At 39.4% G+C, this 16,858-nt stretch overlaps 1 protein-coding gene across 2 annotated transcripts in view; it reads right to left on the reverse strand.

The window, feature by feature from the left end:
• Positions 1-13,357: 13,357 nt before the first annotated feature.
• The window catches only part of SELENOF (selenoprotein F), a gene marked incomplete at its 5' end in the record, with an annotated part of 37,416 nt that continues 33,915 nt past the window's right edge, over positions 13,358-16,858 (reverse strand). For both annotated transcript variants that reach the window (XM_079697446.1, XM_079697445.1), the window contains one exon: positions 13,358-14,225. In XM_079697446.1, the coding sequence (XP_079553572.1) occupies positions 14,167-14,225 (59 nt within the window). In that variant the 3' untranslated portion in view covers positions 13,358-14,166. The remainder of the gene's footprint in view (positions 14,226-16,858) is intronic.

Raw genomic sequence — 16,858 nt, forward strand, 5'->3', positions numbered from 1 at the left:
TTATTGTATTCTTCAACTCTGTTTGGTCCTTTATATTTTCTAACTCTGTTGAAATTCTGTGTTTATTCATTCTTTCAAGTTCATTGAGATTCTTTATCTTTAAAAATAAGAGCATCTTTATCTTTATGAAGTTTGTTGAGCATCCTTATCAACTTCATGGAGCATCTTTACCTTGAACTCTTTATCAAGTAGATTGCTATCTCTACTTCATTTAGTTCTTTTTCTGAGGTTATGTCTGGTTCCTTCATTTGGAACATATTCCTCTGTCTCATTTTGCCCAATTCTCTGTGTTTCTTTGTATGTGTTAAATAGGTTGGTTACATTTCCCAGTTTTGGAGAAGTGGCCATATGTAGAAAACATTCTATGGGACCCAACAGCATGCTCCCCTCTGGTCACCATAGTTCTATGTTCTAGGGGTGTCCCTATGTGGGCTGTGTGCACCCTTCTGTTTTGGTCGGCCAACTACTGTGAGTGTGCTGGTAGGCAGGGCTGGCCTCTGGCCTGGTTGGCTGTGAGGCTATGCCTTGTGTGGTGGCTGTGGGTACACTGGAGGGAGGGATAGGCTTCCTGCTCTGTTGGCTGCATAGGAGGGGCACTGGTGCTAGCCCACTGGTGGGAGGGCCTGGTACTAACAGGCTAGAGGGAGTGTTCCAAAATGGCTCTTTCAAGTGCCAGTGTTATTGCAGTTAAACACCACTTGAAAAGGCCTGCTAACATCTCCATCCCCAGGGGGTGTCCCAGTTACCTCCTGTCTCTCTGGGAAGCTCTCCAAGATCAGCAAGTGGGTCTGACTCAGACTCCTTTTAAACTACTGCCTCTGCCCTGGGACTTGGAGTGTGTGAGATTTTGAATGAGCCCTTTCAGAGAAGAATCTGTTTCCTGTAGCCTTCTGGGTCTTCCAAATGTAAGCCCCACTGGTTTTCGAAGCCAGGCATTCTCACTTTTCCCATTTGGGCCCCCTGGGCTGTGGAGTGTGGAGTTCAGTCCCTTTGCTCCCTGGAGAGAACTTCTTCAATTGTGATTTCCTCCCATTTGTGGGTCAGTGACCCAGGGGTGGGACTCCTGACTGTACCACATCTCTGTCCCTCCTACCTGTTTCATAGTGGTTTTTTCCTTTATGTCTTTAGTTGTGGAAAATCTTTTATGTTAGTCTTTAGGTGGTTCTCATAGATAGTTACTCTGTAAGTAGTTGTAGTCTTGGTGTGTCCATGGGTAGAAATGAGTTCTGGGTCCTCCTACTTTGCCACCTTTTCCAGTGAGGAGTACTTAAAGAAGGGACTATTTACAACAGTAGCTACATAAACCAGACACACTATCATTGCAGCAAGATTCCAAGGGATGGCAGTGTACCCCAGGGCTAGTGAGAGCAATGAACTATTACTACTCCTAGATGGGATTGGGGTAGAGAATGGAGCAGTTTTCCAAACCCAAACAGAGCTGATGGAGGGGGCCACCAACTGTAGCTGTGGTCTTTGAACCTAGCCACTGATCCAGGGGAATCAATACCCTAACCTCTCTGTCCTTTCATCCCTTTTCTGCTACTTTCCTATTGGCTGAACCCAACAGGAAGCCAGAGCACAGGAAACCTGTTGATGTAGTCCATCCACACAGGCCAGCCTGCCAGGACACAAACAGGGAGAGGGAAGTGCAAGAACAAGCAGAGAATAGTGACAGATCTTGAAGGTCTTCTAGTCCCATGGTTAATTTTTTTTTGCAACAGAAATGTTTATTCTTTATATATTAGACTTAAGAAGGAGCCCAATGGAGAGCAATGGAGATGAAATTGGATGAGTGTGGAATGAGCACTTGCTGAGTGTCCCTCAGTCTCTATGGCAAACTCTAAGGCACTGCCACAGAAGCCCCTCTGCTAGTAGAACATAGTTTGAATGTCACTGGTAGTTTAAACTGTTCATTTTACAGATGAGGAAACCGAGATTCCAAAAACTGATTAAGTAACTTGCTAAAAGTCACCCAGTGAGTTAATGGCAGAGTTGAGTTCACTAGAACTCAGGCCTGTTGGTCACCAGTTCAGTGCTCAAGCACTATTTAGGCACAGAGGGTATAGTAGGAAATTCCCAGAAATGGGAGGCTACGGTGGGGAGGCAGGGCAGCACAGTTCAAGTTCACACTTAGACAGCTCTAGGTTCCAATCCTGATTGTGGGACTTTTAGGCCAATTTATTGTTAAATCTCTCATCCTTATTTGCCTCATTAGTAAATTGGAAATAAAAATGCCTAATGTTTATAGCTGTTGGGAGGATAAACAATATAATATTTATTAAGTACTTAGTATTGTATCTGGCACTGAAACCTCATCAATAACAGCTGGATATTATTAATAGTAACTCTGTTTAAGGATCTCTAAAATTATGCAAACAGTTCATTGACATACTTTGAGAAATGTCCAAGACCAGAATGTGACCAACCAGGGAAAAGTCTCATAACGGACATTTGTAGATTTTGCTAGGAAGCTGGCATTCTTCCCCCTTGGAGAACCTCTCCCTTATTCCTAGTCCCTGTTGCTTGTGGTGACTGATCCAACCCCAGCACCAGGATGGTGTGACCCAGGCCTAAGCCAATCAGTGAAAAGTCCATCCTCCTACCCATAAGGCATCAACCCAAAGATGGGTACGTCATCCAACTCGTCAGTTTAGAGTAAACCCTAGGATTTTGGCAAGAGTTACTGGAAAAGAAGTGTTCTTCTCAACTAAGACTGTTAGCAGAAAGGAATGAAATCAGCATGGAGATGCTGGAGATACATGTGACACCCAAAAGTGAAGCCATCTCAGAGGATCCAAAGGCAAGAGCTTAGAGAATCCTGATGACATCACCTGAGCCCCTAAGTTAGGAGCTAGCAAACTTTTTCTAGAAAGAGCCACATAACAAATACTTTAGGTTTTGCTGGTTATAAGGTCTATCTTGCAAGTACTCAGTACTGCTGTTGTAGCTTGAAAGTAGCCATAGACAATACTTGAAAGAACAAGCATGTCTGTGTGCCAATAAAACTTTATTTACAAAAACAGGCAATGAGCTATAGTTTGCTTGCTCCTACCCTAGACCATACCTAAAGCCAGACAACCTTGGGACTTTTCAGTTAGGTTTGCCATTAAATTCCCCTTTTGGCTTAGTTTGAGTAATTTACAATGGGAAGAGTCCTGATACAAGTTTCCATTTGATAAAATATGATCTTAATTAATCTAGTAGGTCACAGATTGCATAATGGTGGAAAACCTGGTCATTTCTGTCACTAAATAGAAATTTTAGGGGGAAAAATCCTCTTTCTAGGTCTGTTCTACAACTGCTGGTTGTTTGGGGTCATGTGTTGCCACAGAAGTTGGATTTTTTTAAAATAAATTTATTTATTTTATTTATTTATTTTTGGCTGTGTTGGGTCTTCGTTGCTGCACGTGGGCTTTCTCTAGTTGCGGTGAGAGGGGGCTACTCTTCATTGCAGTGTGTGGGCTTCTCATTGTAGGGCTTCTCTTGTTGCAGAGCATGGGCTCTAGGCATGCAGGCTCCAGTAGTTGTGGCACGTGGGCTCAGTAGTTGTGGCTCGCGGGTTCTAGAGCGCAGGCTCAGTAGTTGTGGCGCACGGGCTTAGGTGCTCCGCGGCATGCGGGATCTTCCTAGACCAGGGCTCGAACCCGTGTCCCCTGAATTGGCAGGCGGATTCTTAACCACTGTGCCACCTGGGAAGCCCAGAAGTTGGATTTTAACTGGTGTTTATCTCCTTCTTGTCACGGAGGAGAAGCAAGTACTCCCACGAGTCTTTGCCTTAGAGCAAGTGGTCCACAAGAGACTAAAACACTCATTTGAGTGACTGCAGGACAAAATGATCCCAGAGGCTGTCATCCACAAATGCTTACAACCCTATAGAAGAGCTCTTACTCAGTCCATGTAAAAATTGGAGTGAGGGTTTGTTGTGTGGAGGGGAAGAACTGGATGTTTAGAAAAGTCAGTCCCAAATGTTCCTACTGAGGGAATTTATCACTCTTCTTTGGAAATGACTTTGCTCTAAGGAGGATCTTATGTTCCTTGGATCAGGACTACTTACTCTATATTTTCTGACTAATTTTTTGCAGTTAGTCAGACTTTCCTGGGATTAAGCCGACTTATTTGAAAGCTGAACACTGCAGTCCTGATCTCAAAACATTTAGTGGAGCTCCTTCTGGCAAGTTGCAGATATTATAAGTGTCCACTTGAGTTTCAGTGTTCACTGAGCAACCAAATGTGCTAGGAGCAGCAAAGAACCTAACAGTCGACTATGTCTTTTCCTGAAAACTGAATGGATATCACCAGTGTGGGATATATTCAAACACTAAATTGTACAGAGCAAATTTGAAATGCCATCCGTTAGAAGAATGAGATTACCTTAGTCAGTTTGGGCTGCTGTAACAAAGCATCCAGACTGAGTGGCCAAAAAACATAAGTTTATTTCTCACAGTCTGGAGGCTGAGAAGTCCAGGATCACCAGATTTGGTGTCTGGTGAGAGACAGCTGGCTTCCTGGTTCACGGATGACGTCTTCTTGTGTCCTCACGTGGATGAAGGGTTGAGAGCTCTCTTGGTGCTCTTTTATTTTTATTATTATTTTTAAATTATTATTATTACTATTTTTTGCGGTACGCGGGCCTCTCACTGTTGTGGCCTCTCCCGTTGTGGAGCACAGGCTCCGGATGCGCAGGCTCAGCGGCCATGGCTCATGGGCCCAGCCGCTCCGCGGCATGTGGGATTTTCCAGGACCGGGGCACAAACCTGCATCCCCTGCATCGGCAGGCGGACTCTCAACCACTGCGCCACCAGGGAAGCCCAATGAAAGGGTTTTTGGCTAAGATGGCGTTTAAAAAATTTTCCACTGTGGTTGCTTTTACATGGAGTATGCCTTGTCTCTTTGCCAGAGTTCTTATCACTCCCGATTAATTATATCTGACCTTGTTGTTACCCGCCTGGCCCCTGCTGCCATTTGAATTCCTAACACTTGACAGAGAGGAGGGGCAATGAGGGACAACTTGCAGTATCTGTGGGGTAGGCAGAGGAGAGGTAACAATGAAGGTTAGAAGAGAACTAGGAAAAAGTGGTGTTTTGAAAGCGAAAGGTGTTCTAAGATGGAAGTGAAGTCGGTACAGAAATTTCAAATAGAATGAGAACAAGGAGTTAGCAATTAGATTACTGTTTGAGGTGGGACAAAACTAGATTATAGTTGGGTTAAGCAATGCAAGGAATTGAACTAGGACTAGTAGCCAGTGTAGTTTTGACTAAAAAAAATAATGATTCAGACTTAGAATCCAACCTTCTCACTGAAATGCAGCTATCATCACCAGACTTATGTTTCTAGAAAAAAACAATCTTTCATTGAATCTTAGCTACATTGTCATACTGACTCCGAGACTGATTGAAGGATCTTAACTAAGTCATTGGGGGAAACGAAAGAGATGCCAAGAACTAAACAGGTTAATTTCTTGGCACAAGGAAGCGCATGAGGTCTTCTAGAAGCCACTAATGCATTTTACAGGATTGCTTAATTTCAGGAAATCCTGACTCATTGCCCCTGTAGAGTAAGAAGCAAAGGCTGGTCTCAGTTTACAATCCTGTAAACCAGCTTCGAGTAGAGCAGAGGTAATTCTTGGCAGAAATCTGTCTGTTTAGTGCCTATTTTAATTTGAAAATGTCTTGGTATGTGTATGTTTTATTTTCTTTGAGGAAAAAACAGGCTTTATTTGGGATGTTCTGGGAATAGTTAAGACTAAATGGGCAAGGAAATACCTTCTGGCTTAACTTTTGAATGGGAAATGGGGATACCATCATCAAATCTATGCAATCAGACAATGATTGCCTTGATAAATGGCCCAGGCAACAATTGAATAAAGAAAATGAGATGTTAGAATCAGTTTGCTAAACCAGGGTGCCAGTGTTGAGTAATGCAAGAACTGGAATGCTACTAATAGTGTCACTGAAAATTTAACCACTTTCTTATTTAATCCTCATAATAATGTAGAGTGTTCACTGTAGCTATTATTAACCCTATTTCACAGATGAGAAGAACATGAAAAAGAATAATTAGAAACTTGAGCCAAACTCACACAGTAGGTCAGCCACGATCCAGGGCTAGACTCCAAATAGGAGGATCAGTGTCACTCTAGATCTGTCCTTCATCTACTTCCTCTTCTGCGTTCCTCAGCAACTATTCCAAACCTTCTCTACTAATCCATTACTCACGCCTTTGTCTGCTTTCTCCAGTCCAGATGAATAACCTTGCCTCCTGTGTCACTGAGAAAGCAGAGGTCTCTAAACTGCCCATATTGTCCTCTTACCATGTTAAGCCCTTGCCCATCCTCATGCTTGTCCTCCACACTCTCCCTGCTGCTTGAAGCCAAGTCTCTCCACACATGTATTTGACCCAATGCCTTTCTCCTTCATTTTACTTCTTCATTGGCATCTTCCCCTCTGTTTATAAGACACTCAAGTTTCTCTCCTTTGACTCTCAAATCCAGTCTAGTTCCTTCCTCTCTTATTCAAGTTTTTCCAAACAGTTGTCTCTACTTCCTACCTCCCAATTTCTCTTCAGCTCACTTCTCCCCTCACTGCCCTGAAATTTGGTTTCGGGCAGTGTTATGGGCTGAATTGAGTCCCCCCAAATTCATATGTTGAATTCCTAACCCTCATTGCCTCAGCATGTGATGAGGGCACAGAAGAGACAAAGCTCCAATGCACCCAGTGATCGTGAGAAATCAACATGAGGCAAAATACTAAGAAGAGAGGGCAGAGGGACTACCTTCACGGATGGCATCAGGGAGTGTGAGACTGAAGCAAATGTATCATCTATTCCAAGAGACATCTCATGAAGGGGAAACAAAAGTCAGACGCCGATGGGAAAAAATGACAGGGAGTAAGAGAATCCCCAATTGTCGGTACCTTTTCCCCTCTTGGCTACTTACCAACAAGTGCCGTGATTCTAGCAAGTCATACATGATGGAAACCTGAAGATGTCACTTGCTTTGCTCTATGGTGATATGATCTATTGAAAATAACTGAGAACAAATACCTCAGCATTCTTAAACGCACCCACTCAAAAACTGAGGTGTTAGATCATATTTTTTCCTAGTTTACAAATAACTATGTAATGTCAGACAGGATAAAATACCTGGCTACACTGAGGACAGATTACATCCATTGTTTCCCCCTGTCCTAGTAGGCCAATAACTCTGCCAAAAAGATTACATTGATTTGACAAGAGGTTTTTTCTTCCAGAGCATGATAGTTTACTACCCAGTAACTTTTCCCCTTCCGTTTGCAAATCGGTTACAAAACATTTTTTTCTCAGTATTGTTTTGCCTTTCAGAAACTTCTGAACCAACTGACATCACTGTTTACACTCAAAAGATGACTTTCTTCTTTGTGACATCTGTTAAGTCTTTTCCTGTAAACAGTGTTAAATGACTCATTTAATCAGCTTTGATGGTATATACTGTGTACAGTCAAACATAAACACAATCTCATGTGTTACTGCTAATGAGGAAAACACCACCACCTTGACAAAGACATTGTGGCTTAGGTGGCTATGAGGAGGAGCCTGTCAAAAATTCTGTTAAAATTGAAAAAATGTCAGTCTGACAATCTCTGAACATAGGTTGTATAAAGAGCCTATAATAGTCTAGACTTACATTGAGCCTTTCCTTGCAAATCTTTATAAGTGAAAGTTAATCATTAATGCACAGAGTATTGCAAGATGTATATTAGAGTTCTCTAGAGAAACAGAATCAATAGAATCCCTTTTTCCCTATTTGTTTATACAGAGATATACAAATATTGAAACCATTAAGTTTTGGGATGGTTTGTTATCCAGCAATGGAAACTAGACCAGAAGAGCTTGGCTGGGATCTGGGGCTGGGCATTTGGGATAAGATCTTCCTGATTCTGAGTAGATATGCAAGGGGTAAGGCTGGACAACGATTTCACTCTATATGGGGAAAAATGAAAGAGTCCTGTATTGTTGGGCTAAGATGTAGAGATACGTGAGTTTAAAAGTAGATGAATTAGTCATTGCTCACAGGACTAGGTTAGGATCTGAAATCAGATCAGAGAGTCTGGGCTATAGGTCCAGATGTTCAAGCCAGGAAGGAAGAAATGGAAACACAATTCAGGCCAGAATAGATTTCAAAATCTGGAATGGCAGATAGAGCTGTCTAGTTGGGTCATATAGGTATTCAGGATGTGGGAGATCAGGTAACAGGAGCCAGGGACTTGGGTCAAAAGCCTGAATGTAGGTAGGAGGTAAAACCAGACCCAAGAACCCTGGTACTAGTTATAATAGAGGTGGCGACAGAAAGACTGCCATAGATATTGAGTCACATAGTTCCAAGGCTGGAGCTTCATGTTCTTTCCTTGGAGCTAGAATTGAGATTAGTGCTCAGCTTAAAGGTGGGGTGAGGACTGCCCGAGTGTGGTGTGGATTAATAGGCACCTCCTATGAGTCCACATAACTAGTGAATATTCTAAGAATCCTTTGAGCATAGAAACAAATGAACATTGGAATCTCATAAAACTTAACATTTTAGCTTAGGCTTGACTTTTTGTTCTCAAAGCAAGTTGATGAGTAGTTTTAAAGAGTGAATTGTATACTAGATGCTTCCAAAGAGGTTATTAGTGCACTAGATAAAGCACTTATGTGTTTACGTAGGCATAACAATCGTTGCTGACTGTGACATTTAGAGTTGAACTTACTGGATTTTGTCCCTCCCCTGCTTGAGGTTTTCTCCTTTTCTGGTTTTATTCTAAAAGCAACTTAGAATGCAGCTAAATTCTTAAGACAGCACCAACTGGGTCCTCCTTGCCTACCTTCCCAACCACATTTTCTACTATTCTCTCCTCAGGCTCACTAGTTTCCAGATGCATTGGCTTCTTTCAGGTGTGTGGAAATGCCTGACTTTCTACTAAGTCTGGGTCTTTTCATGTGCTCTACCTTCTAATTGGAAGGCATTTCAATTTATTCTTTTCCTGAATAGCTTCTGTTCATATTTCAGGCCTTGGTTTAAATGTCACATCCTTCAGAAATCTCTGAACTCACTAGTCCCCTTTATAACTCTCTTCTAGTAACTTTTTTCTTCATTGCTTTTACCATAATTGCAATGCTGTATTTGTTTAATGGTTGCCTCTCATTTGTTTAATGCGTCCTCTATTAGATATGGGAACATTAAAGTTTTTTTCATGACTGAAGCTGGGGAAGAGAAAAATGAATTAAAATCCAGTAAAGTGACAGAAGGCAGAAGAGGCAGGAAAAATTGAGAGAATAAAACATACCATCTAAAGAATTAAAAGAAATTGCAGTCTTAAGACTATTTAGTGGAGGGCACAGTGCTTATTAACACATCTCAATGGCCCCTGATGGTAAGACTGTAAAATGAGTACCCTTAATGAGAGATGAAGAATACAGGATGGGCAGAAATTAGAATTCTTGTACATTGCTGATGGGAATGTAAAATGGTGTAGCCACTTTGGAAAAGTTTGTCAGTTCCTCAAAAAGTTAAACATTAATAGTATATTACTCAGGAATTCCACTCCTAGGTTATGTATCTAAGAGAAACGAAAACATTTGCACACAAAAACTTGTATGTCAATGTATATAGCTGTGTTATTCACAGTTGCCAAAAAGTGGAAACAACCCAAATGTCTACCAAATAATGGATAAAATATGGTATATTTGTATAAAGGAATATTATTCAGCCACAAAAAAGAAATGAAGGACTGATACATGCTATAATATGGTTGAACCTTGAAGACATGCTAAGTGAAAGAAAACAGACACAAAAGGCACATATTGTGATCCTGCTTATATGAAATGTCCAGAATAGGCAAATCCATAGACAAAAATCCATAGAGACAACCTAGACAGGTTGTCAGGGACTGAGGGTAGGTGGGTGTGGGATTGACTGCCGATGCATATAGGATTTCTTTTTGGAGTGATGAAAATATTCTAAATTCAGATTGTAGTGATGGTTGGATAACTGTGAATATACTAAAAAACCATTGAATTGCATACTTCAAGTAGGTGAATTTCATATGTGAATTATGTCTCAATAAAAATGGTAAATTAGTCAATCCTCATTACTTACAGTAGTTATTATGTTCTATAAAGTCACTGCAAACACTGAATTGGCGAACACAGAACCATTGCTCTTAGGGGATACAAAGGGTTAGATTCCTGGAAGCCTCTGGTCACATTTTTGCCAACCTATCAATATATAACCTTGTTTTATGTGTTTCTGTTTAAAGGCACCTTTTTAAAAATAACTGATTTACTATCGATGAACTCATGGCCAACAGCACTGTAACTCATGCCTGAACAAAACATCTAAAACATTTGTTTTTCCCACAAGGCACATCGCAGCTTTCTTGCACTTATTAGTAACACTAGACAGCACTTTAGTACTATGCTTGGGGGCCATTCTAAAGAGCGAAATCACCAACAAAAAGCACAAAAATGCAAAAAATGTGGCATTAAATAGACTGTGAAAAGGATGCTTGTTCACAGCATGAGCTGAAGCAAGGCAGTGTCACTTTGTCTGACCTTGGCTGGGAATGTGTGCACTGGGGCACTCAAATTTTTCACTGCCTTGCGCATATCCGCGGATGACTTCAAAAGTGCCAAGAATATTGTGACTGTGGGGTTACAATTACATTTGAACAAGTAGGTGACTTTGCAAATATAGAATTTGTGAATAAGGATCAACTCTTAGTTTTTCTACCAAAATGTTTTTTTTTTAAGTTTTGGATTTTAAGGTCTAAACTTCAATCTCTTCGTAATGGTAGATAAAATGCTGCACATATTCATAGTCTGTTTCAGGAGTGGCTCACAGGAAAGAATTAGTTTTAGAGGTCTCAGACAATTCTTAGTTTTATTCCTTTCGTATTTCTAGGTAATGTTTCATGTTACTGATTCCTGGGCTAAGGACCAGTTTGAAGGTAAAATGTTTATTTTAATCAGCAAAAGTCTAATTTGAATTCTGGATCACAAACGCAGACCCTCTCCTCCCAGAAAAAAGTTCTCTGTCACCACAGGATATAATTAAAAGATACTTTAATTTTCAAGTAAAAGAAATACCTAGCTGTGCTCATATCTGTAGTCTGTACTCCTACTTCCCATATTTGTAGACATGCTTTCACATGCTAGCTACTGCCAATTTTAATTTCCAAAGTTTTGCAGTTTTGCTTTCAAAAATATTTTATGCATTTTATTAACTTTAATTTTAGACTGGCTTTCAAGTCTCAAATCCTCTTAAAACAGGAAATGTCAGTTCTTGCTCATAGCTCCTTGTAAGAGGCTTTTGCCAAATTCAGGAATTTAGAAACTCGTTAACTGTTTTAGGTTATAAGTAACATAATTCTGGCAGGGGGAGCAAATTTATAAATATCAACTGACTATTACATATCCATATTTGTGAACTTGAATAAGCTTAATCAAATGTCAAAATTCGGCTATAAAATGGTACTTTTTTGCCTCAGTATTTATACACCCCTTTCTTGGTAATCAAGATTTGTTTCTTTAAAAAGGTTTTAGCTGTTGATTGGAATTGGTGAAAAACAGTTGGATTGGCTAATTAACTCAAACCTCCCAATTAAAATAGTGGAGCTTGGTAGATAACACATTTATTCATCAACTCAAGAACTTAAAGCTTCAAGTTCTTCAAAGTTTAAGGTTCTTCAGCCTCTTTTGATCTCTAATAATAACTTGAATATAATAGACTTTTCAGGCTTCTCGCTTTAAATCCCAGTGCCAGATACTCATTTGATTGGCTCTTCCTGCTCAGAGAATAGTCCAATTAGTTTTCTATGCCAATCCCAGAAGTTCTGAAGTTTCACGCCTTCTATCCAACTATTTTTCTGTATGTGGCAGCAACTCTTCTCGTGCTGTTTTTTCCCACTGTTCATGATTGGCTTCACCTCCCTTTTGCTCTGAAGTAATAACCACCATTAGGGATTAATACATCATCCAAGGCCTTGTACTATCAAAGTGATGGCCCTCTGCATTACTATGGATGACCAAAAATAGACCACAGTTTGTTTGCCAGGACTTCTCATAGTATTTTTTCATTCTCAAGCTGGCTTAAAAAATGTCTTAAAATTTAAAATGACATGACATAAAATGCCAGTAAAGATGAATAATGGACATTTGCTAAATATTCTACAAACATTTTCTGGTAGAGTTGTCTTTAAGGCTTTCAAATATCCTTCATCAAGATAGTTTAATTCAAAATAAAAAATAAAAGTTTCCAGATTATAAGAATTTATCCTAAGACTGAGCTGACATAATAGGATATTAGACCAATTTGTTAAGTTAGTAAGGTTTAAATGACCTAAAGTCATTTGGATGAATGCTGCTCTTAGTGAATCACCCTTTAAGAAGTCACTTTCATCACATAGAAAGTTAAGCAAAGAAAAATCATTTAAAAAATGTTTTAATTTTTTAAATTTATTTTTATTTATTTATCTTTGGCTGTGCTGTGTCTTCATTGCTGTGGGCAGGCTTTCTCTAGTTGTGGCGAGCAGGGGCTACTCTTCATTGTGGTGCGGTGCGTGGGCTTCTCATTGTGGTGGCTACTCCTGTTGCAGAGCACAGGCTCTAGGCGCACAGGCTTCTGTAGTTGTGGCACACAGGCTCAGTAGTTGTGGCTCGTGGGCTCTAGAGCGCAGGCTCAGTAGTTGTGGCGAATGGACTTAGTTGCTCTGCAGCATGTGGGATCCTCCCGGACCAGGGATCGAACCCGTGTCCCCTGCATTGGCAGGTGGATTCATAACCACTGCGCCACCAGGGAAGTGGAAAAATCATTTTTAATAGCTCCTAGAAAACTATATATATATATATATATATATATATATATATATATATATATATATTTTTTTTTTTTTTTTTTTTGCTTGTACGCGGGCCTCTCACTGTTGTGGCCTCTCCCATTGTGGAGCACAGGCTCCGGACGCGCAGGCTCAGCAGCCATGGCTCACGGGCCCAGCCGCTCCGCGGCATGTGGGATCTTCCCAGACCGGGGGACGAACCTGCGTCCCCTGGATTGGCAGGCAGACTCTCAACCACTGTGCCACCAGGGAAGCCTCTAGAAAACTATATTTTAAGAGAAATTCCTTATATGATATAAATGAAAATGTGTTCATAAATGAAAGCACTTTGACAAATAAAAAAATCATAGACAAAATAGTATTACCTACAATAAGTTAGACATTTTAAACAATGTAGACATTTTAGTGTTTTTAGCTTAAAAAAAAAGGCTTATATGAAAAGAAAATGCACTGAGAAATATGTCATTTTTAAACATGGAAGAACAAATAGATTTCAAATTCAGATAGATTTTTGAAACGTTTTATTTATATTCTGGTCTTACAAATGATAATTTTTAACTTTACTCTTCTGTAAGAATGTAAAGCACAAAAATTTGCTAAATATCAGATCCACACAAATCCACAAAAAGGTTTTCTGTGTAGTCTTCATTAATGCGAATCTTTGTGTGAATGTTTCACTCTTACCGTAAATCTTGAATCTGTTTTACAATAATGAAGCCATACAGTTTTTATGCAGTGCATTCATTATAAGCTATAACGTTTCTATTAAAAGGAAAGCTGGGTAATACAAAAATATGAGAGGATCTGAGAAGCAGGCAATCTGTTGAGGCTCGGTATATCTTATTTGCTTTGTAGTTTTCTGTCTTCACTTTCAAAAAGCACACAGCACGTGAGGCACAGTAATCATCTCCCTTATTAACCTCCCTAATTAAAAAATCTGTTGTTCGTAAAACTGGACCAATTATCACAAATTATCATTTGCATAATTAACCACAAGACTATTACAAAGCATTTTGTTAGTGGTATCAACAAATGGAGGATGGAAACTTATAAAAAATGGGTTTTGTTAAGCTTGCCAACTCCTTACATAACATGGGTTGTGCTGCCACTTCAACTTTTAATTAGATGTTTAATGCCTCACAGTAAAAGACTGATCAATGGAAAAAAGCAAAACTAAATTATTTTCTAGGTGCTGCAATATTTCATTTGACAAGGTAAAAAAAGGATAGGACAAAATTTAAGCAAGATTTATATGCGTTCCAACTTTTCACTCAGGAATTCTTCAACACTGTCTGTGTTCCATTTGAGGATGCTTAGTTCTTCAGCAATGTTCCCATTGTCGTCCAAAAGCTTTAGCACAGGGTCTGAACCGCGAACATACTACAAAAAAGGGGAATATCATTTTCTGCTTAGAAAGAGCCTTTTCAGTTTCAACCAAAGTCCAAATCAATTCAATCCAGCTTAATTAAGTTTAATAGTAATAAGCTTTTAGACATAACATCACAACAGCTCTTAAAGGAAGTCTTTTAGAAAAGAGTGTAATGGGATTTCATCAAAAATGACAATTTAAAAAAATCACATTTTACTTCTGAAGAGAAACACCTGTTGGTATGAAGCAGTTTACCTGGGATTTAAGCTTATTCTTGAATGCAACAAGTATTTACTGCATACATGACACACTCCAACTCTCAAATGAGTTGAAAATCTAATGAAGGAGGCAGACAAGTTCAAAATATTGAATGAGAATGACTCTTAAGAGCCATGTTGAAATAGGCTGTGCATACAAACTATCAGACAATTCTGTATTGGACTTTCGTTAGATTTCTTAAACCAAAGAAAATTTATTCTGTTGTAATTAATTTATAATTCGGCTGGATTCCTGAATCTTCAGACCTACTAGTGGGTTCCAATATTTCACCAGAGAGCTCTGAGGAATTCTGACTCTGGGTAAATGTGATAACAAACCTGATCCCATTCGTTAAGTGATCAATCTTCAATGCTAAATTAAGGACCATGTAACTAAAAATGCAGCAGTGATGATGAAGGGAGCAGAGAAACTCAGCAATTATGCTTCAGTTTTTCTAGGTCCTCTAGAGTTGTGAACTTTAGAGATGGAGACAAGCTCTGCTGTGATTATTTGCATTTGGTATATTCTCAACCCATTTCTGGAATTTAGAAATTGGCCCCCGAAGCTAATAAACCAATAACATTACTACTAAAATCTTTTGGGTCAGTTTATCTACATAAATTATTCTTAAAAATTCAATTTTTTATTCAAAGACTCATTTTAGTCCAAAAATTAGAAACTACATAGCCCATAGTTGCAAAAATGTTCAAAATATTAAATCAAATCCAACAGTGTATAAAGAATTATATACCATGGCCAATTTGGATTTACTCCAAGTATGCAAAGCTGGTGCAAAATTTGAAAATGAATTAATGTCATCTATTACTACCAACAGGCTAAACAAGAAATCTTATACCAAGAGATGCAGAAGAAGCATCCTGTCACCTGCTACAACATGGATGAACCTTGAGGACATCATGCTAAAGTGAAATAAGCCAGTCATGAAAGGACAGATACTATACGATTCCACTCATATGAAGTATCTAAAGTAGTCAAAATCATAGAAATAAAGTAGATGGGTGGCTGCCACGGGCTGGAGGCAGGAGAGAGGGGGAATTACTGTTTAATGGGTATAGAGTTCCAGTTTTGTGAGACAAAAAAATTCTCCATCTGTTGCACAACAGTGTGAAAATACTTAACACTACTGAACTGTACCCATAACACTTAACTTACCAGTACTGAAATGCACCCTTAACATTTAACTTACCATCTTAACTATATTTTTTTTTTTTTTTTTTTTTTTTTTTTTTTTTTTGCGGTATGCGGGCCTCTCACTGTTGTGGCCACTCCCGTTGCAGAGCACAGGCTCCGGACGCGCAGGCTCAGCGGCCATGGCTCACGGGCCCAGCCGCTCCGCGGCATGTGGGATCTTCCCAGACCGGGGCACGAACCCGTATCCCCTGCATCGGCAGGCGGACTCCCAACCACTGCGCCACCAGGGAAGCCCTTAACTATTTTTAAGTTTTTCTTTTTTTACCATAATTAAAATTTTTAAAAGTGAGCAAAAGATCTCAGATACACCAAAGAAGATATACAGATGGCAAATAAGCATGTGGAAAGATTCTCAATTAGGGAACTGCAAATGAAAACAACAATGAGATAACATCACACACTTATTAGAATGGCTAAAATCCAAAACACTGACAATAACTAATGCTGATAAATGTGAAGCAATAACTCTTATTCATTATTAGTGGGAATGCAACATGATATAAGCATTTTGGAAAATAGTTTAGCTTTGTAAGAAACTGCCCAACACTCTTACTATATGATTCAGTAATCGTGCTCCTAGGTAATTACCCAAATAAGTTAAACATATGTCTACACAAAAATGTACACAGCACTGCTGCTCATAATTGCTAAAAATTGGAAGCGACCAACATGTCCTTCCATAGATGAATAGAAAAGCAAACCATGGTATAACAGAATACTATTCATATTATTCAGCATTAGAAAGAAATGAGCTATCCAGCTACAGAAAAGACACAAAAGAACTGTAAACGCATATTAAGTTAAATCTGAAATCTGAAAAGGCTACGTACTGTATGATTCCAACTATATGACAATCTGGAAGAGGCAAAACTACAGAGACAGTAAAAAGATCAGTGGTTCCCAGGAGTTTGGTGGGGTGTGGAGCACAGGGAATTTTGGGGGTAGTGAAACTTCTGTATGATACTGTAATGGTGGATACATGACATTTGGTAAAACTCCTAGAACTGTACAAAGTATAAGCTCTAATGCAAACTATGAAATTTAGTTAATAATAATGTATTAATATTGGTTCATCAATTGTAACAAATGTACATCAATGCAAGATGTTAATAAGGGAACTGGAGGGTGGGGGGTGGGAGTACATGGGAACTCTCGAATCAATTTTTCTGTAAAC

The sequence above is a fragment of the Hyperoodon ampullatus genome (genome assembly GCF_949752795.1).
Source record: "Hyperoodon ampullatus genome assembly, chromosome: 2".
NCBI classification, from domain to species: domain Eukaryota; kingdom Metazoa; phylum Chordata; class Mammalia; order Artiodactyla; family Ziphiidae; genus Hyperoodon; species Hyperoodon ampullatus.